Below are 23,186 nucleotides of genomic sequence, written 5' to 3' on the forward strand. Positions count from 1 at the left end.
CGGCGGACAACGCGGGCAACCATGATGGGGCGGGAGGCGGCCTGCGAGGAAAAGTCCGCATGGGGAGGCGCTGTGGCTCCGCGGCCCGGCCGCGATCCGCCGGCCCCTGCTGGTCCTCCCGGCCTGCGGACCCCAGGGGTCAGATCGGACCCCACAGGGTGCAGGCGCGAGCTCGGCCTTGGAGACCATGGAGCGCTGCCTGCCACCGAGCACAGCACCCAAGTGGGGCGCCGCTGCGCCCGCTCCTGCAGCCCCGGGCACCCAGTGCTGTGAATCGTTACCGGGCGTACACTCAGCGGCACACCGGTGTACAGGGAGAACTGCACGGAAAGGCTGCGTGCCTGACCAACGGACAGGAGAATAAAAGCCTGTGGAGGATAAAAGGAGGGGGCGCGCTGCCCCGGCGTGGCCCAGGGGTTGCGCGGTGACCCACCAAGCGGGAGGTGACGCTGGGATTCTGGTCCTGCCACGTGCCGGGGCTTCCAGCTCCATCCCCGGTCGGGGGCGTGCAGGCGGCAGCTGACCTCTCATCGCTGATGTTCCTCTCCCTCCCTGTCCTTCCCTCTCTCTGAAATCAATAAAAACATTAAAAAGTAATCATAATAAATAAAATAAAAAGGGGCCCCTTACTAAAGCTGGCAAGCTTGGGGAGGCCTGCAAGGTGGTGGCCTCAAACTCTGAAAGGAACCACATAGGATGGTGCGAAATTAAAACTTTGTTGCTAAAAGCCAGTCATGGCTAGTAGTCCCGCCCTAGGCTGGTATCTTCCCAGACAAGGCAATCTTTACCATAATTGAACCTATTGTTCTTTTGCACCTGAGATAACATATCTTTGTAATGTGGTGTAATTTCCTTTTTTTCCAGACCCCCTCAGGGCACAATTACTGCACCATCCAAGAGACCACAAAACCCTTCATTGTTGTTATTGTGTTAATTATCCTATACCCACCAATATGAAAGAAGTTTGTGTTTTATTTGATTTTTACCTTTTATCTAATCCGAGAGATTTTCCTGCTTTGCTTTCTCCTGCCTCCCTAATCTGTCATCAAAGGATTTCCTCTAACCCCCTTGCGCCTCAGGCCTCCCTTGATTGTAATGCATAAAATAAATTGCAAAACAGCCGTTCCCCAGAGCATTTTCTCAATCCAAAATTGAGATTTTGCTTCCCAGCAACTGTCCTCAGTTTGGCTCAAATAAACTTATAAAAAATTCTCTGCAGGTTTGAATGCTTCTCATATTAACGTGCCCCAAAGTGCTTCCACAAGTGGTCCCAACCTCCTCTAGGCCTTACTCTTGTTTCCATGGCTTTCTTAAACCCTCCTCTCAACTGCTCTGCACCCCCACCACTTCCAGACCCCTCTGGATTTCTCTGGCTCCAATTCGTCCTTCAATCTTCCGTTTAACACAAGCCCTTCGTTGAACACAGACGCCCAAGAACACTCATTCCATCTGTCTATACACCGTCTTGTCTGTCCCAGTCCTCAGAATATCCAAAAAGGGGCCGGAGCCTCTTTGTGACCCCAGTAAACTCTTTAAAACTTTCTTGAACACAAATACTTCAAAATAATTCAATAATCAATCACTTTCTTAAGGGCAGAAACAGAATAGTGGAGACTAGCTGTAGTTGTAAAGAAATATTAATCATGCCCTGTTAACCAGGATTGTTCTGTTCTGATTAGAGAAAGCACATTCGGACCTGGCTGGGAGTTGTACGCCCCGGACATGGAAGTTAACCTTGGGGTGCAGTCCATTCTCCTTCTCTGAGAACTGCCTATCGTCTTGGAAAGATTAACAACCTTGTTCCCAAGACAATGGGGTTCTGGAGGCGCCCACCCTTTGCAACCCCCCCAGCCCGAATTGCCTGTAACCTGTTAGCATTATATTTTGCCTACTCCCCCATGCCTGTAATTCCTACTTTCCCATGTAATCTTTGTCCGTCTACCCAATATAAGCGGCTGGCTTATGTGGGGGTGAGAAGAGCAGGTTTTACGCGGATGATCCTCCTGCTCTCCTATAGTGCCGGCATTATTATAATAAACGCTCATATACAATTCAACCCTGTCTCTGCTTAATCGGCTTAAGTAGTGACAGGCAGCCTGGACCAATTCATTGTCCGGTTTCAATTCAAATTTTAAAAAATATATAAAAATGAAGATAGTGAGCACCTGGCCAGCATGGCTAATGGGTTGAGCATTGGCCTCTATGATCCAGGAGATTGTGGTCGATTCCTGGTCAGGGCACATGCCGGGTTGCGGGCTGGACCCCCAGTTGGGGGAGTGCAGGAGGTAGCCGGTCAATGACTCTCTCATCATTGATGTTTCTTTCTCTTTCCCTCTCCCTTCCTCTCTCTGAAATCAATAAAGAAATATTTAAAAAATAAATAAAATGCCTTTCCTCCTGTTTTCCAACTGGCAAAAAAATCTGTTTAAACAAAACAAAAAAATGAAGACAGTGAAAAGTCCCTTTCCCACCTCAGTCCCTTATCTGCCCATTCCCCACTGCTTTGCCTAAGACTTTTGATAACGATTACTTAATATGAGGTATAAAAACATTCAAATCGAAATTGCCTCCCAGTAGAACACTGATTGTATCAGTTTCCTAGTGATACCATAACAGAGCACCACAAACTGGCTTACACAACAAAATCATTGTCTTGAGGGCCATGAGGAAGAATCTGTTTCATGCCTCTCCCCCAGCTTCTGGTAGTTTGCTGGCATGGCAACCCCTGACGTTTCTTGGCTTGTAAAAGCATCACCCAGATTTCTGCCTTCATCCTCACATGGCCTTCTCCTGTGTGTCTGTTTCCAAATTTCCCCAGATACCAGTCATACTGGATTAAGAGCCAATTCTACTCTGGTATGACCACATCTTAACGAATTACATCTACAACAACCTTATTTCCGAATAAGGTCACATTCTGAGGCACTAGAGGTTAGGACTTTTACATATGAACTTGAGGGGGACACATTTCAACCCATAACATCAATCTTTAATTTGAGACGGAGGTATGATATCTTAATTGACTTCTCATCAACTTAGAGATCTCCTCTAAGTTCTACTCTGTAGTAAATGGAGTATTTAGGGGCCTTCATTTCTGATGCTGAAAATTTCCATGTGTTTCTTTCAAAGTCTGAAACTGCATCTTGAACTGATAATAACAATATATGGTAATTGTGGAGAATGTTTGAGAATTGCTGGGAAGGATGGAAAATATTAAGGACAAGGAAAGAATTTGCAGATGTTAACATAAAAGCAAAGTTTTGTCCTGAGAAATTGAGTTATTTTAGGAAATATATAATTATTTGCTTTGAGATATGTTTTGAGACTAAAATAGCCAAAGGAAAACATCCCTAATTTAGGGAAAACAAAGAATAAAAAAGTCACCAGAGCTACCTGATTAGTCATTAAACCAATCTTACCATGGTTTGAACAGCCCACAATGATCACTATCCCTTCCCACAGGCAGAAAGTACATGAACTCAAAGAAATTTACAGATGTGAAATTAATATGCATAGTTAAACAATGCGAAGCAGAGCTGATCTCCAAACCTTCAATATCCCATAGCATGAAGTTAAAAACACACATTTCAAAGGTTTGGACAGAGATCGCCTCAGCAATATTTATGAACTCCACAATTTCATAAATGCTTATGTCTTCTTACTCCATGGCTTTTGACTCTAACACTGCCTCTCCGAAACAAATATTTTTCTGCACCAGTTAACCTTTGTGTGTTTATAAGATGAAGTTGCCCTCTCCTTTCGTGGTTCCCTCTTTTAACCAGTTCAGTCTTTTATTTATTTATTTATTTATTTATTTATTTATTTATTTATTTATTTTAATTTATTTTAAATTTATTTTTATTTTTTATTTATTTTATTTTACTTTATTTTATTTTATTTATTTATTTTTTTAACCAGTTCAGTCTTAATAGTTTTTTGTTTTGTTTTTTTATGTCTCGACTTGTTTGAAAAGAAGAAACTCCAGATGAGGCCTGAGATCGAACCGGTGAAAAAAAAGGAAAGGGGAAAAAATTTAAAAAATTTAAAAAAAGCAAGGGAGGAGCCGCCCAACGTGGGGCTCGAACCCACGACCCTGGGATTAAGAGTCCCATGCTCTACCGACTGAGCTAGCCGGGCGGGCAGGCGGTGACACCCCTTTTCCTCTAGGTCCCTTCAAAGGCTAGAGGTTATTTTAACCTGCTCCGAGGCTGACATGTTTGCATCAGATTTTTTGTTGTTTTCACAGTTTTTTGGAGCCCAGTTTCTCACTGCTCTGGAATGTGGGTTTCAAGTCCCGTTCTGCGCGCACGAACGTCCCGTTTTGTAAAACGCGAGCGGGCGGCCCCTAGCGGTGAGCAGGGGAAGGGGCGGGTGCGCCTGGCCCCGCCCCCGGCCGAGACCGGGCGCGAGCCCCGAGGGGGCGGGAGGGGGGGTCCCCTGTTCACGCCGCGATCCCGGGCGTCGTGCCCGCGACAGCAGCAGGAAAGCCCGGGCTCCCTGCCGAAAAGACGCGAATCCAGAGCGTGGCTGCCGAGCTGGCCTCTCCAGCCCCCTGTGGCTTTGAGGTTCCCGGGATTTTAATTTTTTTTTCCCGGGTGGTTCAACTCGCCGTGGCCCCACTCGCCCCACAGAAGGGGCCCGCAAAGCTCTGCAATCAGCGGGAAACACCCCACAGCTCACGCGCAAAACCGAAGGAGGTGCATGCCCCAGACTGGTAGCACCCCGGTGTGGGAGGGGACATTATTTCAAAGGGTCCCCACTTAAAATGAAAAGCTGCAGCTGTGCTCTGCTTTTCCAGAAGGAACTTCAGCTCTGGATCACCAAAGAGTCCCATTTGATAAGGGAGCGCTCTGCTTTGTAGCGGAGGAAAAAAAATGAAAACGAAAACATGGAGGATTAGAAAGCCTAATTTTTTTTTTTTTTTTAAGATTTTTTGTTGTTGATTTTTTTAGAGAGAGAGGGTGAAACATCTCTTTGAGAGGGCTCACATCCAGAGGTTGCCTCCTGCACGCCCCCTGCCCAGGCGTGTACCCCTGAGGGGAATCTAAGACCAACCCTTCAGGGCACAGGACACTCAACCGAGCCACACCCACCAGGGCGAAAAAATAAAAATTAAAAAAGCATAATTTGTCATACCCTTAATAAGTGAGGACTATCAAGTTGTTAAACCATTACAGTAATAGTTGGTGAGGAACTGGATTGCTAGTGGTTTCCTAATGTTCAGCAAGAGGGTGTGTCTTCAGGAGTGTTATATGAAGTAACAAGATCAGTGGTAATTATTTATTCTAGTAAAAAAAAATATTTCACAGAAAATTAAGAGGGCTGAGGGATCAGAGGAGTGACGCCACAAGGAAGCAATAACAGGACATCAGAAGGTGGAATGTTCTGCAGGACAGCTGGCCTAGGGTCTTAAACAAGAATTATCTTTTTTTTTTTCTTACATGTATTATCTTTTTAGGAATGACTTTTGCTAGATTAAAAAAAAACAGAGGGCCACGATAAGCAGACACAATACATGATCCTGGATTGGACGCCGTTCTGAGTAAACCAGTTATAAAAATGGTTTTGGGGTCAACCAGGGAGACTTGAATATAGTTTGAATATTAGATGAGATGAAAACTTACTGTAATGAAAAAGTACAGATGACTGAAAAAGCAGATTGCAGATAATCTATCACTTAGTAAAAAGAAGGCCACATAGTAAGGTATTAATATTTGATTCTTGGGTGGTAGGAATGCTGTTTTTACTTTAAAATTTTTTTGCTTGTCTTTATTTTCTAACTTCCTAAAATGCATGTGTTATCACAAAAAAGGGTTATTTAAAAAAACACACAAATCATGAGAAAGAAAAAATAAAGTAAAACAAGAGTAGGACTTCAAAATGGGACCATATACATTTACATATTACTTCACAGGCTCACAGAGATGGGACAGATTGAGTGACAGGCCGGAGGCTCAAGGAAGGGGGCCGGGTTCAAGGTGCGAGGGTTTCCAGGGAAGGAGAAGGCTGTAGTCCCCTTTATGTCACTCCCAGCTGTGTGTCCGGTCCCCTTGCCCGTATGTAAGGGACGGTAATGTCACCTGGTGATAACAGTCCTGGGAGACATCACCAAAGTAACTTGGGAAAGCCCTCAGCCCCACCTGCTGTGGCACCTTCCCCCTCCTTCAGAGGCCACATTGTCCCCAATGCGCAGAAGGCCTCCCTGCGGTGAACGAGAGGTTTTCTCAGTTTTCTCACCTGGGAAAGGGCCTGAAAGGCCCATAGTCCTCACGCTCTCTGAGCGTGTCCCATCTTCATTCATTCGTGTGTGACTTTCAGTGCTTCAGCCCGGGATCTCTTCTCCGCTCAGCAGCCAGAAGGTGGATCACATCAGAGTGTGTCTCCCGCATGAACCCTCCATGACAGCTTACTCCACTTAGAATAAAACCCTCACCCCTTACCTGACCAGGAGGCCTTGCCCGATCATCCAGTCTCCCTATAAGCCCCCCCACATGGGCCTCTCCTGTCCCTCCACCGTGCCCAGCTTTGTCCAGCCTCGGGGACTTTGCGCGTGACAGGCCGTGTGCTTGGAGTGCTTTCCCCAGTGTGTGCCTAGCTAGACTGACTCTTACCCACAGGTCTCAGATGAAATTTTACTTCCTCTGAGAAGTCCTCCCTGATCTTTCTACCTATAGCATCAAGCCATCCCCGTCTCCGTCTCATCACCTTAGTGTTTAAAAAACAATTTGAAATGGAATATCCACATACACATGCCCACATATCATAAGGACACATCCACATAACCAGCACCCACATCAAGAAACAGACCGTGAGCAGCCTCCCCAGAAGTCCCTGTCCCTTTACTCCCCCCCTCCTCCCAGGGTAACCAGTATCCTCACTTCTAACAGCACAGATAGCACAGATTAGTTTGGCCTTTTTTGTAATTACATATAAATAGAAATGTGCAGTGTGTGCGCGTTAGTGGCTGGCAGCGTGGCATGTGTCTGTCTGGGGTGGGAACCAGAGGGGCCACCTGTCCATGGAGGGGTATTGTCAGTGTCTCTAACAGGAGGGAGACCAGGATGGTTTCAGACTGAGGGCCAGGATCCAGTGGAGACCAAGGAAAGAGGGGGACACCTGGAGCAGGATTTTTGGGGATGCAAGAGGGGGAGACACAGAGCCCTGATGGAAGCATTTGTCTCTGATGCTGGAAGGTGAGTGCCTGCTCCAGTGTATCCAGAGGGAGGGATAATCTGTGGCTGCCACTTAGGGATGCTGGGTGCAGGAGTGGAGGTGTGTGTGCCAGGCTGTGGTGGTCTGAATTGTCCCCATCCCTGGGCAGCAAGCTCAGCTGATGTCAGGGGCTGGGAGGAAATGGAAGGTGGCTGGGTAGGGGCCAGGGATGCAGAAGTGAATGCAGCTCGGAAGGGAGGTCGGTGAAGCCAGGAGGGGCCAGTAGGTGGGGAGAGGAGGAAGGTGACAAGGGACTGGAGGAAGAGATCTTTAGGGACAGCAGGAAAGACAGCAGGGTCCAGTCTGGGAGAGGGGCATCTGATTTTCAGGTTTCAGAGGTGGGCCAGTTGCATGTGGCAGAGCTGTGGCCCTAAGAGTTGGTGGCTGAGATGACGTGAAAGGCCACCGTAGAGGTCAAGGAACTGAATGGCCATGTGCTCCCCGGGTCCCCCAACAGAGCAGAAGGGCTTGGGGTGGAGCTTCCAGGAATGAGGCGGAGCTTCCAGGAATGGGGGAAAATGCACGGCGAAAGGTTAAGGTGGGTGGTGCGTGGGCAGGCTCAATAGCCATCTCACACAGCGGATAAAGAAAAATTGAATTTATTTAGGGCAAAGGGGATGGGGGGTGGGGATATCCGAAGGGAAGGGCTACACAGCAATGGGTGTTGGATCCATGACGGCAGCTGAGATGTACTTAGGACGGTGAAACAAGGATGGGCATGGAAGTAACAGGTGGGCCCAGGCTGGGCTGCTCCGGCCACTGAGAAGCCAGAGAGAGAAGGGGCCTTGGAGACAGGCTCCGGGGGTAAGCCCGGGATGAGCTGCTGCTGCCCATTGCTCCCCTGGTTGCAAGTCTCGCGGGGTCCCCTCGGAGGGAAGAAGGGGGAAGGAGATGACGCTGGCTCGCTGGGTCCTTTGTCCTGAGCGTATTTACCTTTTTCTTGCAGGTGGGAAATCTTAGGGGAGTCTCAGGGGAGTGTCTTAATAGAATATTCATGAGCTTTCCAGGGGTGCATTTTCAGAGTCAGCCTCCACTGATCGGTTGGTGCCGGGGCAGGGGGTCATTAGTCAATGTAGTTGGTTCTGAGGTGCCACTTGTCTGGTTTTGCTGCTTTTCTGGGCCTGGAGGTGAAATTCAGCTGAGGCCTAGATGTTATCTTTAGGGTGGAAAAGTCAGGGGGTCTTAATGGCATGAGGAACATATGCTAGGGGGGGCTAGGTTACCCAGGGGACAAGGTCCTTGTTTTCCCAGTTTTCCCCCTTGTTAGGCATCCGGGGCTTTCTGCCCTGGCGAGTTTCTGTACCTGGCCCACCCTCCTTGCTCTGCTGGTCTGTCTAACACATGGGAGGTTAGACAGTCAGGAAGTCTGCGGGCCTCAGTGGGCAGAAGCTACACAGAGGCTGGCCAAGGGTCAGGGCAGCCCACTGGGCCACAAGGGTCCTGGTCCTGAGGATCAGGGTGGACCAGTGGACCACAAGGGTCCTGGTCCCCAGGAATAAGAGCAGGAGGTCCTCCCGGTAGGGCAGGAGGTGGTGGGTGAGTGCTCCTAGGAGCATAGGGGGAGGGAGCAGGGAGCCAGAGGCAGGGCTTGGGCAGCAGCGGGACAGATGGCAGAGGGTTTGAGGCAGAGGCTCCTCAGGGATGTGAGGTTGGGCTTGGCCCGACTCCAGGCTCCCTGGGGGGCCCTGCTAAGAGTCTGTGGGTGCTGGCCTAGTTCCACGCAGACAGACACTTGGAGGCCACTTGGAGATGAGGAATTGGGGACACCCTGCCCCCTTGGGGAGTGCCAGGCCTCTGTCCTGAGCTGGCCTTGGAGTAGAATCACCTTGGGACCCCAGGCCCCTGCTGCCCCGCTGCGAGACCCTCGGACCCTTGGGAGGCCTCCATGTCCCGTTCCTAGGAGGGGCAGGCCTGCCGGGCCTGGGCGCACACCAAGGGGCGCCTCCTGGGGCCCAGCTTGGGGACAAGGCTGGAATTCCGGAAATTCCAGATGCTTTGGGGGGTCTCGGAGCGCCCAGGCCGGGAGAGCGGGCTCCGCTCCACCGCCAGAGGGCGCCCTGGCCCGGCGGGCTTCGGACGGAGCGGCGGGCTCAGCCAGAGCGCAACCCCGGGAGCAGAGGGGAGGCGGAGAGGCCGGCGGGGAGGGGCGCGGGGCGGGGGCGGGGGCAGGAGCCCGGGGCGGGGCGGGGGCCGGCGGCCGCCCCTCCCACCTCCTTTCTTTCTCTCCTTTTTTTCTGTCTTTCTTTCTTCTATTCTTCCTTTCTTTCCTTCTTTCTCTCTTTCTGCCTCTCGCCCCGTCTCGGTCCCTGGTGTCCCGGTCTTGTCCTCGCCTCCGCGGCGGCCGGGGGGCGGTCCCTGCAGCCTTTGTTGAGCGCGGGCCGAGCCCGACCGGACCGGGAGCTGCACGCGCGCGGCCGGGCTCGTCCCGAGCCGGACCCGGCACCGGGCAGGAGCGAGCGCACGGGCCGAGCGCGGTGTGGCCGGCATGCCCGGCCCGGGCCCCCGCCGCCCCGGCCGCCCCGCGCCGCTGCGCCCCCTCCTCCTGCTGCTGTGCGCGCTGGCGCCCGGCGCCCCCGGACCCTCACCACCAGGTGGGTGTGCGCCCCCACCCCCCGCCTCTCCTCCGCCCCTCTCTCCTCCGCAGCCCCCGCGTGCGAGGGACCGGGGTGGGGTCGGGGGCCCTCCAGACTCCGACCCCGCCATCGGCCCCTGCCTGTGGCCGGGAAGAAGCCCCCCTGCTCTTCGGGCTCCAGGGTCCCCACCTCGGGCGCAGCCGCGCGCGCCCCTCCCGGGGGGTCTCGCGTCCCAGGGGCTGCACGGAGCGCGGTCTGCGCTCGAAGGGGTCGGTCTCTCACCCCCCTCCGCGCTCCTGCGTGGAAAGCGGGCTGCGGGACGCCGCGGTCGCCGCGGGCCCCCCGACGCGGCACTGCCCGCCGGCTCCGCGCGGGGTCGCTCCTCGCGCCTCCCGCGCTTCCTGCCTCCCCCTCGGCCCGAGTGCGAGCGCCCCCGGCCGGCCTCGGGGCTCCCGGCTCCTCCGGAGCAGCCGGCCTGCGGGGAATCGAGGAGTCAGGGACGTGGGGGCTCCCCGGCTGCGCGCTCGGGGACCTCCTGGTCTGATGCGGCCGGAGGGACAGTAGGGGGAGCCCTGCTGGAGTCAGTCGGGGAGGCTCTGTAAGGGGGGGCTGGGAAGGTGGGCAGGGGTGGGGGCTGGGTGAGGCCTTCGCCCCGTGGGTAGGGAGACTTGCTCCCGAGGAGGTGGACTGTGGTTTGGGGAGCAGCGGATGAGAGCAGCGCCGTAGGGAATTTCCTGAGCAGCAGTGTGTTGGGCGTGCAGAAGGAACAAACTTTTAATGGGCACTTACTATGCTCCAGCCCGCCTGGTTCTGATTTTTCATCATCTGGACAACTACCCGGCCAAGCAGGTGGTGGTGGGAAGTTCTTGACGCATGAGGGGACAGGCTCAAGGAGAGTGACCTGCTAGGTCACCCCTGGGCTGCCCAGAGCTGGGTGAGAATGAGCCAGGTGTGGGGATGCAGGAAGAGCAGCAGCTTGGTGTCCCCCCTCCCCACAGGTCTGCCCCTGAACCTGAACTTGGGTCCAGGTCCCCTGGCAGCTGTGTGAAGAATGGGGGAGGGTCCCTTGTGCTTGGCCCCCTCTCCACTTCCACTGCAGGCCGGACCCATGTATGAGTGTGGCCACCCTCCTGCCCTCCAGTCCGCCCATTTGTCAAATGGGAATAATGGCATCTACCTCCTAGGGCTCTTGTGAGGATTAAGTGACCTGCTGAATGACCTCCCTGTAGTGGCTGTTATTTTTATTAACCTGCCAGGCCAACCCAGTGAGATTAGGGAGTCCTTGGTGAGTCCTGCCACAGGGATCTGCCATTTGAGGGTGGAGGCAGAGCAGGCACCCTCCCCACATCTCATCTGCCCCCCTCCCCAGAGTAGGGTAGAAGTATCTGGAACCCCCATAGATATGTAGCAGGGGGTCCTCCACATTCTGCGCACGCTTGCTCAGTTTCCCTTGAGGTGCTGAGCTCTCTGCCATTTTCTTTGGAGTTGCCCTGGGAGACCTGCCCCAGGGCCTCTGCCCACTGAATGCTACCTTCTTTGGGACCAAAGAGCACATTTTGGGCTCACTTTTAGGAAAATGTGACAAACAAACGGACTTGGGGTTGCTGGGACTGGGGTCCAGCAATGTCTCCCCTAAAATGTTGAATTGCACATATGAGCCCTGTGTGTGTCTCACACACATCCACACACATCCAGACATCCACCCTGGTTATTTTTTCTCTTTGGCACGAGCTGCGGGTCCTTTTGTTACTGGAAAGGGAACCTGGCCCTTGGTGTGGGTCTGCCTAGGGCCAGCCGGTAGTGTGTGGGTTCTTGGGTTCTTGACTTCACGCATAAAAAATTTCACAAGTCCAGGTGACTATGAGGGAACGTTAATTAAAGCCGGGGACAGTAAACCAAGAGAGGCCTTAGCATAGAAGAAGCACCAGGAGAGCCTAGGCTGGGCTGCCTGGGAAGTCAGAGAAAAGGGGGCCTTGGGAACAGGTTCAGGGACTAGCCAGGGATGAGCTGCCGCTGCCCATTGCTCCCCTGGTTGCAAATCTCATGGGGTCCCTTAGAATTTAGGAGATGCATGCCATGGGGGGAGAAGTGGGGGGAGAAAAGGGGAAAGGGAATGGCTGCTCCCCAGACGGGGAGCTCAGGCTGGGTCCTTTGTCTTGAGGCTTTATCTCTCCCTCATGGGCGGGAATCTTAGGAGAGGTCTCAGGGGAGGGTTTCCGCAGAATTCTAGGTGTGTGCGCTCCTTCAGGGTCGTGGCCTCCGCTGATTGGTCGGTGACAGGGCAGAGGGTCATTAGCCATTGCAGCTGGTCCTGATGTTGCCCACCTGGTTTTGCTGCTTTTCTGGGCCTGGAATTGAAATACACCTGAGGCCTAAATGTTATCTCTAGGGACGTGACCTTCTGTATCTGCTATAAAATGCTAAGTAGTTTGTTCAGCTATCTGTCTCAGTTTCCCTCTTCCACTTGTCCTGGCCTGTCTCAGTTTGAAGGGCTGGATCCTAAGTCAGGTTCTTGATAAGGGAGTTCAGGGTACACACCATGTTGGTATTTCGTCTGGTAGAAGCTCCAAAGAGACAGTTCTGTCACCTGAGGGTGATAGTCAAAATATTTAACACCCACCAATCAGAGCAGATGGGGCCATGAACCACTGGCATCAGCTCTGCCAGTTCCATAGCTGCACCGCGTCCCATCCTAGATTGCAACCTGCAGTACTCCTTGCTGGCACTGAGAGGTGCTGGTTTCAGTCGCCAAGGTCCCCACCAGGGATCATAGGAAGCACTGGGTGGTTTACTTTTAAACTCACTCTACACCCCCCCTTTAAAAATATTTTAATGGCAAAACAATACAGGTTGATTATATTTTTAAAATCAATGCAGAACAAAACAAGAAAATAAAAATTATTGCCGTAAAAGTGGTAACATTTGCCCTAGCTGGTTTGGCTCAGTGGTTAGAGTGTCAGCTCTTGGACTGAAGGGTCTTGGGTTCAATTCTGGTCAAGGGCACATCCCCCAGTTGCAGGCTTGATCCCCAGCCCCAGGCTGGGGCACGTGTGGGAGGCAACCAACCAATGTGTCTCTTTCACATTGATGTCCCCCCCCCCACTCTCTCCTTGTGAGCCATGGGTTGATGCTCTAACCACTGAACCACACCAGCCAGGGCCAGGCCATATGCTATTAAGTGGCTGAGCTGGGACCATACCCGGGTCTTCTCTGCTCAACGCCCACACCTTTGAAAACGTGTTATCACTCCATTGCCTCTCATTTCAGAGAAGGTGCATCTGGGCCAGGCTCACCTTCCTGCTGTTTACCCCCTTTTCCTCCTTCCCTGGGGGGTCTTCCATCAAGATACCCCCCTCTTCTTCACGGTTAAATGTGTAGCTTATGTCTGGAGACATCATCTCACAGGTGCCCCCTGTGACAAGGTTTTCCTTCAGCCCATCTGCCCCTCACTTGCACCTACTCAGCACTGTGCCAGGCGTGAGAATCATGGGGGCCCCGCGCCCATTTCTCTGTTTTGAGGGCAAGGACAGTGTCTTATACATTTTCCTGGACTTTGGGGCACCTCACAGTCCCTCGCAACATCAAATGCCATGGACCAGGCAGGTAACCTGAATGGACAAAAACAAGGCTGGTGGGGAGACATTCTTCTTGAAACATGGGGCTTCTTGGTCCACCTTGTTTCCCCATTTTTTGTTAGGGGCTCTGTTCTTTCCTAAATGGAATGCAAGTGTAAAGCCAGAGAGCAACCTCTACTTAGCTGCGGTGTTGGGACATCATAGGGACTGGTGAAGACTGAGGCAAGTGGGGGGAGCATGAGACCTCTACAGGGCTGCTTCTGACAAGTGGCCATTTAGGCCAGACATAGATAGATGATAAGAATTTTCAAGGAAAGCTGACAATTGAGATTTTTTTTTTGGTACAAGATCATGTGATTTTTAAATATTGATGACTGATGAAATATTTTTCAATATTTATGTCCGCCAAAATAAACACCCTCCCCCCCAAAATCAAATTGACAGACAAAAAACAAGTCCCCAGGCTGTGGTTGTGGGTTGCAATCCCAAATGCCCTTATTAGGATGTTAGTATAAGAAGTCTCCTTAAATTATCCAGCCCAGTGGCTTCTAAATGCCATCCCTGACGTGGTTACATCAGGATCCCCTGAAGGTTTATGCCCTGGCCGGGTAGCTCAGTCAAAGCATCTTCCCGTCCACCAAACGGTTGCAGGTTTGATTCCAAGTCAGGACACATGCCTAGGTTTTGGGTTCATCCCCAGTTAGGGCCTGTTTCTCACATCACGTTCCTATGTCTCTCTCCCTTTCTCTCTCTGAACATATCCTCGGGTGAGGGTTTGGAAAAAAAAAAAAAGAATCCCCCAAAGGTTTAGAAAAACACTGGAAATGCTGATTCTGTGGCCCCAGGGCCTTGGACCTGCAGGATCAGCCCTCTGGGCTAGTGCTGACACCTTTCCGAGCCCTCCAGGTGCTGCCGAAGTTTATCCAGATGTGGAATTTCCCAACTTCCCTGAGGCTTTATGTCAAAACACCGACTTCCTGGTCGAGTTTCCTGGAGGTGCTGATTCAGTGCCTCGGGGGGCAGGGAACGGGAATTTGTTTTTAAGGAATTCTTATCTAAGAAATCTGGAAAACCCTTGCCCTGCGCCCTCCTGAAAATCAGAGATGGAGAGAGATTTGCTCAGGGCCACACAGCAAGTCACCCCAGCCTGCTGACCTCTTGTGTTCTCTTGGAGGAATGTACCTGAAGGCAGGCCTTGGGCGGTGGTGGGTAATGGGCCAAGGGGGGCCCAGGTTCGAAATGCGGGGGTGGTGGTGGTGTTCTCAGCAGGGGGCACCCCACTGGTGTGTCCAGGGTGCTCCCCAGGAGGTCTGGCAGGAGGCTGGCTGGAGGTGGGCCTGGCCAGATGGAGCTTCAGGCCGGGCTGGGAGGGAGATGAGGGCGCGGGGGTGGAGGGGGAGGGGAGGGGGGGTTTGGGGGGTTCTGAGCAGAGGAAGGCCAGGAGCCGATGGGTTTGAGGGGCGCAGAGCCCAGCTGGGCAGTAGTGGAAGCAGGGAGGCCTGTGAAGAGGTTATTGCGATAGAGGGACCTGCAGATGCAGGAACAGAGGCATGTGAATCCCCGCCCTCGGGTCCCCGGCGACAGGACGGTTTTCTCCCCGCAGGGGCCGGCGCCGAGGGCCGGGAGGCGCTGGACATCGTGCACCCGGTGCGCGTGGACGCGGGGGGCGCCTTCCTGTCCTACGAGCTGTGGCCGCGCGCGCTCCGCAAGCGCTCGGTGGGCGCGCCGCGGGCCGTCCACGCCTTCTACGAGCTGCGGTTCCGCGGGCGCGCGCTGCGCTTCCACCTGGAGGCCAACCCGCACCTGCTGGCGCCCGGCTTCGTGAGCGAGACCCGGCGGCGCGGCGGCCTGGGGAGCGCGCACGTCCACGCGGGCGCGCCTGCCTGCCACCTGCTGGGCGAGGTGCAGAGCCCCGAGCTCGAGGGGGGCACGGCAGCCTTCAGCGTCTGCGACGGCCTGGTGAGTGCTCCCTGGGCGCTGTGGCCAACTCCCTTCCCCTCCCTGGGGCCTCAGTGGCCACGCCTGTAAAATGGGAGTGAGAACACAGGTTCCCAAACTTCAGTTGGAGCTAGGGTCACCTGCGGGCCATGTTAAAACAGAGTGTCTCATAGGTTAGGTGGGGGTGGGGCCCCAGACTTGCATTTGTGACAGTGTCCCAAGCGATGTTGGAGATGTAGGTCCACAGACTCGCTTTGAAAGCCAGTTTGTGGTCTGTGCAGACTAAGCCGCTCAGAAAGCAGCCGAGCCCCTCTTCCTTTGGGGTGTGAGTTTCCCTTCTCTGGCAGCCCTGGGACCAGGGAGTAGGATGTCCTGCTGGCGGTGAGTGTCTCCAGAGGAGGCCAGGGCCCTGGCTGCTGGGTCAGCATGGCCGTCTGGGTCTCCATCGAAGACACCTGTCGTCTTAGATTTGGACGCACACCCGTTACTCCCACCTAATGGGGTGAGGGGTGGGGTGAGTGCGTGGAGCAGCTTCAACCCCAGGGCCTTTGGCTGTGCGAAATGGCAGGGAAGGGCCTTCCAGGCAGAGGGCACAGTGTGAACAAAGGCCCAGTGCATCCAGGGTCAGCTGGGGTGGTGGGACAGGGGATGAGCAGCCAGCGTTGGTGCTCCCCGTGTGACATGGAGCTCCTTTCCAGAAAGGTATGTTCCAGCTCTCCAACGAGAACTACTTCATAGAGCCCCTGGAAGGTGCCCAGGCCCAGCCCGGCCGCGCCCAGCCCCATGTGGTATATAAGCGTCAAGCCAGCGACAGGCGGGCGGAGCAGGGCAACTCCACGACTCCAGGCACCTGCGGGGTGCAAGGTATGGTTCTCTGCCTCCAGCTGCAGGGCAGGGGCTGGGCACAGGGCACGGAGGTCCTTTGTAGGAGCCTCCCTCACCATCCCTATGCCTAGCTCCCCTTGGACCAAAGGGGCAGGGACGGACCAACAGACACATAATAGCCTGTGCCCTGCAAGTGTGCCCTGGCCTGAGGCCTCTGTCACGCCTGCCCCAGTTCATCCCTTGGATCGACCCCTTTCTCAGCCACTCCACTTGCCTCCCCCACCTCAGGGCTCAGTCTCCCTGTGCCCTCCCCACTCACAGCCTGTGATGCCTCCAGCTCTGCCAACCATATTTTTTGAGCCTCTAGGCAAGGCTGAGCCATAGGCACCCCCGCAGGGCAGCTAGCCAGGAGCCTCCCTCCCCTGCCCACTCGGGTCCCACCCCAGAATAACTGACCTCGGTATTGGGGACCTAGTGCATCCGCCAGTGCAGTACGGAGGGAGCCGTCCATCAATGGCTCCTGGGGCTTGGCGACTGCTTGCTGGCACTCCAGCCTCCTAAACTGCCACAGCTGAGGGACTCTGCTGGAACAGATAAACGCTTCTTGGCCTCAGTTTCCCCTGCTGCATAGATGTGATTCCTCCCTGATTCTCAGCCTGGGGCAGGGGGGCAGGCCTCCAGGGGTGTCAGGCCTAGTCTGCATGTGCTGGGAGGCACTAATGCCTCGTGGGGGAGCCAAATGGGGGAGATGGGCCAGAAGGTCCCTTCACGTAGGCACAGTGCTTTATTGTGTCTTGTCCACCATGTCATTGGCCCCCTGATACCACCCTCTGAGGCTGATTGGAGTATTCCTATATATAGTCGGGGATATCCTGGGTCACAGACCAGAAGTGACACAGTCTGGGTCACATCGCACAGGCCAGAGGCAGAGCCAGTGTGCCCCGGGCCTAACAGCTCACCCTACTCTGTCCTGGCCCCATAGCATCCCTGGAGCAGGAGTTCCAGCGGCGGGACCTTTGGGACCAGCAGCGGCGTGTCCATCGGCGCTCAGTCACCACAGAGAAGTGGGTGGAGACCCTGGTGGTAGCTGATTCCACCATGGTGAAGCACCACGGCCAGCAGCACATCGAGCGCTACGTGCTGACCATCATGAACATGGTGAGGCTGCCAGGGGGTGGCTGTGGTGAGGGCTTCCAGGGGGTGGCACTGGCAAACTGCACAAATGGGCAGAAAGGCTGGCAGGCTGGCCCCAAGGCCCAGGCCCCAAGCAGGAGGAAAAGTCTCTAAGCTCTTGAGTCCAGGAAGTCCCTTGGAGGGAGCTGGGCACGGGTGGGGCCTTGGGGGCTGCTGTGAGGACACCACTGGGCGTCACCCAGCTCATTGGCTCTGCTGGTGCTTGGGGGTCAGCCTCTACCTGCTGCCAGGACCCGAGCTGAGGGTGTCATTTATCCAGTGGAAACACCCATACTGACCTTAAGCCATTAACAGACACCCCCTGGTTGAGTTTGTCAACCAGGCGTGACTGTGCCTCCTGCCAGTTATCTCCCAACACCTGTTTTGCTCCCATACTTCTTGGGAGACAGTATGGGGGTGCTCAGCCCCAACTCAGGGTGTAGGGTGGGCCAGTTGTCTGGCAGGTCTTAGCAGACCCTTTGCTGGGGCTGCTGCCAAGGTCACCTGTTTGTACTGTAGGAAAGACTTGTTCTTTTCACCTCACTTTCTCTGGGGTACTTTTCTCATTTCCCACTGTTGCTTGAAAATGAGAGCATGCCTGGTAACCCTTAGCAAGCACCCGAGATCATTCATTCATTCAACAAATATTTCTTGAGTCCCCACCATCCGACTTTGGGGGTGGCCTTCTCTCCCGGGCAGAGTGGGGAGCCCCTTGCATAAGTTGGGGAGGCGTGTGGGCAGCCTGCATGCACTGCGGAGCTCCCCTGTGTGTGAACGTGGGTGCGGGTCAGGGGTGGGCAGCGGCTGCCCATATCCTAGGTCTGGGGTGACAGCCTGACCCCCTCTCTTGGGCAGGTGGCCAGCATCTACCTTGACCCCAACATCGGGAACCCCGTCTACATCACTGTCGTGCGCCTGATCCTGCTGGAAGAGGAGGAGGTGAGAGGCCGCGTGACCACACTGCCTGGGTGTGGAAGACACAGTGAGGGCCTCCGTGGCCCAGGCAGTGTCACCTGTCACCCCCAGTCCCTGCTGTTGGGTCATCTCTCAGGTCCCCCCAGGAGATGCCTGCAGGAGGAAGGGGGTGGTCAGGCTGGCTGCTGTCCTCCCGCTGCCCCCTCTGGGCATCTGCGTCCTAATTCTATGAGGAGACTGGGCCTGAGCCTTTGGAGCTCAGGGGACCGGCATGAGTGGTCACACGCTCTGCTCGCAGGAGGAGATGAATGTCACACACCACGCGGACAGGACCCTGAGCACCTTCTGCAAGTGGCAGGAGAAACTCAACATGAACTGGGACTCCCACCCACTGCACCACGACACCGCTGTATTGCTCACCAGGTGCCACCAGCTGGGGGGAAGGGGCCAACCCTCAGGGAGCCCAGCCCGGCTCTCAGGACCCACATTCTGCGGGGGGTCCATGTCAGCACTCAGATTCCTGTTTGGAAACAATGGTGGATTGTCATGCAGTTGTCAGAAATAGTACAGACAGCCCGGCTGGGCGTGGCTCAGCGGTTGAGCGTTGACCTAGGATCCAGGCGATCGGGGTTCAATTCCCGGTCAGGGCATATGCTCATGTTGTGGGCTGCAGCAGATCAATGACTCTCTCATCATTGATGTTTCTATCTACCTCTCTCCCTCTCCTTTCCTCTCTCTGAAATCAATAAAGATATATTTAAAAAAAAAAAAAAAAAAGAAAGAAATAGGACAGACACTACCCTCACCCTGGGGAATATCTGGCATCACCCTAGTGCCATCACCTAACCAGCAAGGGGCACAGATCCAGGCACGGCCCCACTCAGACTTCACTTTGTCACAGGCACTTGTGTGTGTGTGTGTGTTTAGTTCTGTGCAGTTTTTATTTTTTATATGTTTTTATTGATTTCAGAAAGAGGAAGGAAGAGGGAGAGATAGAAGCATCAATGATGAGAGTCATAGGTCAGCCGCCTCCTGCATGCTCCCTACTTGGGATCAAGCCCACAACCCGGGCCTGTGCCCTGACCAGGAATCGAACCATGACCTCCTGGTTCATGGGTCAATGCTCAACTGCTGAGCCACACCGGCTGAGCTAGTTCCGTGCAGTTTCATCGTGTTCAGCTGCCAGTCTGTTCAGAGGCAGTGTTTTTGAATTCTGCGTGGAGTTCTTTCCCCTCATTTGGGCTCTGGCAGATCTGAGCAGGGTCCACTCCCTGGGCCCAATAGTGTCCGGTGGGGCCTGTGTGAGTGAGGGCACCTCTGTCCCCTTGGCTGCTGCATGGGCCCGATGTCTCGGGAGCAACGGGCAGGCCTCCTTGCTCCCTCCCTGGGATCCCTGGCTCAGGTGGGCCTGGCACGGGGCCGGGCGAGCCTGAGGGCCATGTCTCTCTGTCTGTGCAGGACGGACCTGTGTGTGGCCATGAATCAGCCCTGTGAGACCCTGGGCCTGTCCCACGTAGGGGGCATGTGCCAGCCCCAGCGCAGCTGCAGCGTCAGTGAGGACACGGGCCTGCCCCTGGCCTTCACCGTGGCCCACGAGATTGGGCACAGGTACCTCACAGCCCCCACTGCCACCTTCCAAACTAGGGGCACCGGGCAGCCAGGCCCACAGGCCTCAAAATCCCAGGGAAGGGTGCCCCTGGCCATACACTGTCCCTGCATGTCCCATCCACAACCAGACTGCTTCCCTGTTAAACAAGAGAGAGGCCCTTGGGGGATCTTGGGCTGGCCTGGAGCAGGTATTGTTTGATGGGCTGGGACAGGCCAGACGGGTTGGGACAGGCCAGACGTCCCCAGCGGGCATTCGTCTCAGTGCTTGCATTTTTGACTCTTGGTCTCTACTAACTGCTCTGTGGCCCTAGGCAAGTGTCCTGCCCCCCTGAGCCTCTTTGTGCTCCCTGGGTGATTGGAGTTAGTGATATCCAAGGCTCCTTCATGGGACATGTCTGCTTGAGGGTCACGTCTAACCGTGGCCTGTGCCCTCAGCGCCCTGTACCGGGGGCTGCTTAGCTGGTGAATGTGGCAGCGTTTTTAGACTCTTCGGAGCCCATGATGGCAGGCGCCCAGATCGTGCTGTTGGGGTCGTTGTGTGGATTCCCCGGGTTCCCTGGCTGACGGCCATCTATGCAGGGCCTTGGAAAGCTGCCTGTGGCTGTAGAAAGAACACACTGCTCCAAATTAGCCATTTCCAGGCTGTGTTACACCGGCTACTTCTTAGCCTCTCTGAGCCCCTCCAGGAGAAACAATGCCCTCCTTGGGTACTTCTGAGAACTAAAAGACGAAGCATTTCTGAAAGGGCTCAGTAGGGGGCCTGGCACATAGTAGGTGCCTAGGAAACACAGTTTTTCTCATGTCCTTCCTAAGGATGGTCTCGAGGCCTTTACTGGGATACAGCAGCTCAGACTCCTTTAAGGTGATGCAAAGCCTTGGGACAAGGACCTGGGCCAAGTGGGAGGACCTCTGTCAGACTGTTCTTGGTGGCAGTGAAGCTGCAGGGGCCACGGTGGGCCGCCATCTGTGCCCCCTGGCTTTCCACCGTTGCCAGCCTGGGGGCAGGAGCTGCTTGCTCTAGGTCCCTGGCACCCATTCAGGCTCTGGCTAGTGCAGCTGAAGGAGGCCCTGCTAGATACTAGCCTCATGGCACCCACTTTCCAGAGTAAGGAAACTGAGACTCAGAGAGGAGAAGTAACTTTCCTAAGGCCACACAGCTGTCTGGTGGCCGAGCCAGGATCGGGCACGTCCCGGGCCGCAGGGGCGGGGCAGGCTGGCCCCTTCCCCCAGCTCACCCTGCCCCGGGGCCTGCGCTCTCCCGCAGTCTTGGCATCCAGCACGACGGAACCGGCAACGACTGTGACACGGAGGGGAGACGGCCTTGCATCATGTCCCCACAGCTGCTGTATGACACCTCCGCGCCCCTCACCTGGTCCCGCTGCAGCCGCCAGTACATCACCAGGTTCCTCGAGTAAGCCCCTTCTTCCCTGGGGCCCTGCCCGCGGCCCCGAGGTCAGGGTCTGAGGACAGTGGCACCGAGGTGCCAGGCAGAGGGACGTGCAGGGGCAACGGCTTCGGACAGGGGCCTCCGTGCCCTGCTATTGCGCTTTCACCTCGGCGCACGAGGTTGCACGAATTGTCCCCCCCTGCTCCCTGCTAAGTGTCTGTTTCCTTTGATTTATGACTTAAGATATTTCTTTGCTGTGCCAGGTTTTTCTTAAAATGGCTCAGCTGTATTTCCTGTCCTGGGGTGGCAACTGGCGGGGGGGGGGTCTGTGGACCTACAGGACTCCTCTGAGTCACCGCCAAGGGCCTGGTTGCCATAGGCACGGTCCTTTGGGGCATCTCCAGGTGTCGCCGTCGGAGGTCCTTTTCCTGAGTGACTCAGCCCCCAGAGAGGAGATCTCTAGTCTTTTCCTGGGAGGGGGGAAGTGTGGCATCTGCACGTCCTGGCAGCCACCAGGGAAGGGGCATGGCTGGCGTCTCAGAGTCCCCGTGTAGACGTTTGCATGTCCCCTTTCCTCTGCCTCGGGCTTCCAGCTGGTGGTCTTGGGCCAGGTCTCCGGGTCCACGGTCTGCCGGGCGGGACATGGCCATCGGGACACAGGGTTGGGGAGGGATCTAGGGTCCAATGGGGTCTTTCCAGACCTTGAGCCAGACGTCCCGGGTGCTGCTTTGGGGTGGCCCCCGCTCTCAGCTCTGGCCGCACCACCTCCTCAGCGGCTGCTTGGCCACCGGCTTTCCAGAATCTCCCCGGCATCTCTCGCCTGCCATCGTTGCCTCTGTCTTGTGGCCTGTGCCTTGTTGATCCCTTCGCTGTCGTAGTGGGGCTCTGGAAGCTGGTGGAGATAATTTCCTATGTGCTACGTTTTTCTTGACGTCCGCTCCCTGTGGGGTTTGGGCAGGTACGTCACCACATCCATGCTGGACGTGAGAGCAAGGCCTCCGGCCTCTGATATCGAGGGGTGGCCGGGGCCAGAGTAGGGCTGGAAGCAGAGGAGAGTCGAGTTGGATGGGTAAGAACCTGGACTCTGGCCCAGGCTTCTGCCCCCCGTGGGCAGACAAGTTATATTCTTCCTTAAGCCTGATAAGGAGGGGCCTGGTGGCTCTTGGATTAATATCAGGAATCAGTGAGCAAGCATTTGACGTATTGAGGTGCCACATGCTTAGCATTCAAGGCTGGGTCACTGTTATCACAGCTGAAGGTCACAGGTGATAAGGAGCTGAACTAGGGAATGGGCCCCTGGGTTGAAAACCCCCCAGGGGATGTCTCTTCCCCCAGATGGGGCCAGAGAAAGGGCTGGAGAATCAGAACAGATGCCTCGGGGCTAGTCCCCAGCTGCCCCGCCCAGGGTGCTACTGAGCACCCTGGCTCATATGCGAGGGACTTGACTCGAGGCCTGGGGGACAGTGGGGGGAGAGGGTGACAGCCTGAGCCACCTGGCCTCCCACGACCTCGAGATAGAGTCAGGTTCGGCCAGTGGAGGGGTGCTTGGGAGGGGGAACCTCACCTCCCCCAGGTCGGCCTGGCCCACCTCACCATCCGGAGGGCCAGGCAGGTGGGGCGTCACAAAGGCCCAGGACAGATGAAAGGAGAGGGGCGTCTCTCCCCCAGCCTCTGTGCCCCCCATCTTTTTGCTGGGGATGGGATGGGAGACAGAAGACACACCCCCCCCCCGATAAGGTGGGGACAGAATGAGCGAGATTCACGGGAGGTGCCAAGTGGGGTCAGGCAGTGCCCCTGGTCTTGGGGAGGCTCAGAGGCGCTGGGACCACCTGGCTGTCCCCGCTGGCACTGGACTCTCCTTGGCCATGCAGACCCAGGCGTGAGTGACACCCGCTCTGATCTCAGAGTCACATTCCTGCTGTAGCAATAAACCCCAAACATGCCCTGTGCTCAGAGAACAGCTGTAAAGGACACAGATGG

At 55.2% G+C, this 23,186-nt stretch overlaps 1 protein-coding gene and 1 long non-coding RNA gene across 4 annotated transcripts in view; one reads left to right on the forward strand and one right to left on the reverse strand.

Annotated features, from left to right (window-relative positions):
* Positions 1-7,795: 7,795 nt before the first annotated feature.
* LOC308550535 lies at positions 7,796-10,180 on the reverse strand. The gene is made up of 2 exons (XR_013997917.1): positions 9,975-10,180; positions 7,796-8,368 (listed from the first exon to the last, which is right to left on the reverse strand). It is a non-coding gene; the product is annotated as an uncharacterized lncRNA (long non-coding RNA).
* ADAMTS7 (ADAM metallopeptidase with thrombospondin type 1 motif 7) overlaps positions 9,610-23,186 on the forward strand; it is a 28,222-nt gene continuing 14,645 nt past the window's right edge. For all 3 annotated transcript variants that reach the window (XM_081124453.1, XM_081124454.1, XM_081124455.1), the window contains exons 1-8: positions 9,610-9,803; positions 14,964-15,319; positions 15,997-16,162; positions 17,106-17,281; positions 18,152-18,235; positions 18,510-18,634; positions 19,670-19,819; positions 21,084-21,230. In XM_081124453.1, the coding sequence (XP_080980579.1) occupies positions 9,698-9,803; positions 14,964-15,319; positions 15,997-16,162; positions 17,106-17,281; positions 18,152-18,235; positions 18,510-18,634; positions 19,670-19,819; positions 21,084-21,230 (1,310 nt within the window). In that variant the 5' untranslated portion in view covers positions 9,610-9,697. The remainder of the gene's footprint in view (positions 9,804-14,963; positions 15,320-15,996; positions 16,163-17,105; positions 17,282-18,151; positions 18,236-18,509; positions 18,635-19,669; positions 19,820-21,083; positions 21,231-23,186) is intronic.

Source organism: Miniopterus schreibersii, assembly GCF_964146895.1.
Source record: "Miniopterus schreibersii genome assembly, chromosome: 22".
Lineage (NCBI taxonomy): Eukaryota > Metazoa > Chordata > Mammalia > Chiroptera > Miniopteridae > Miniopterus > Miniopterus schreibersii.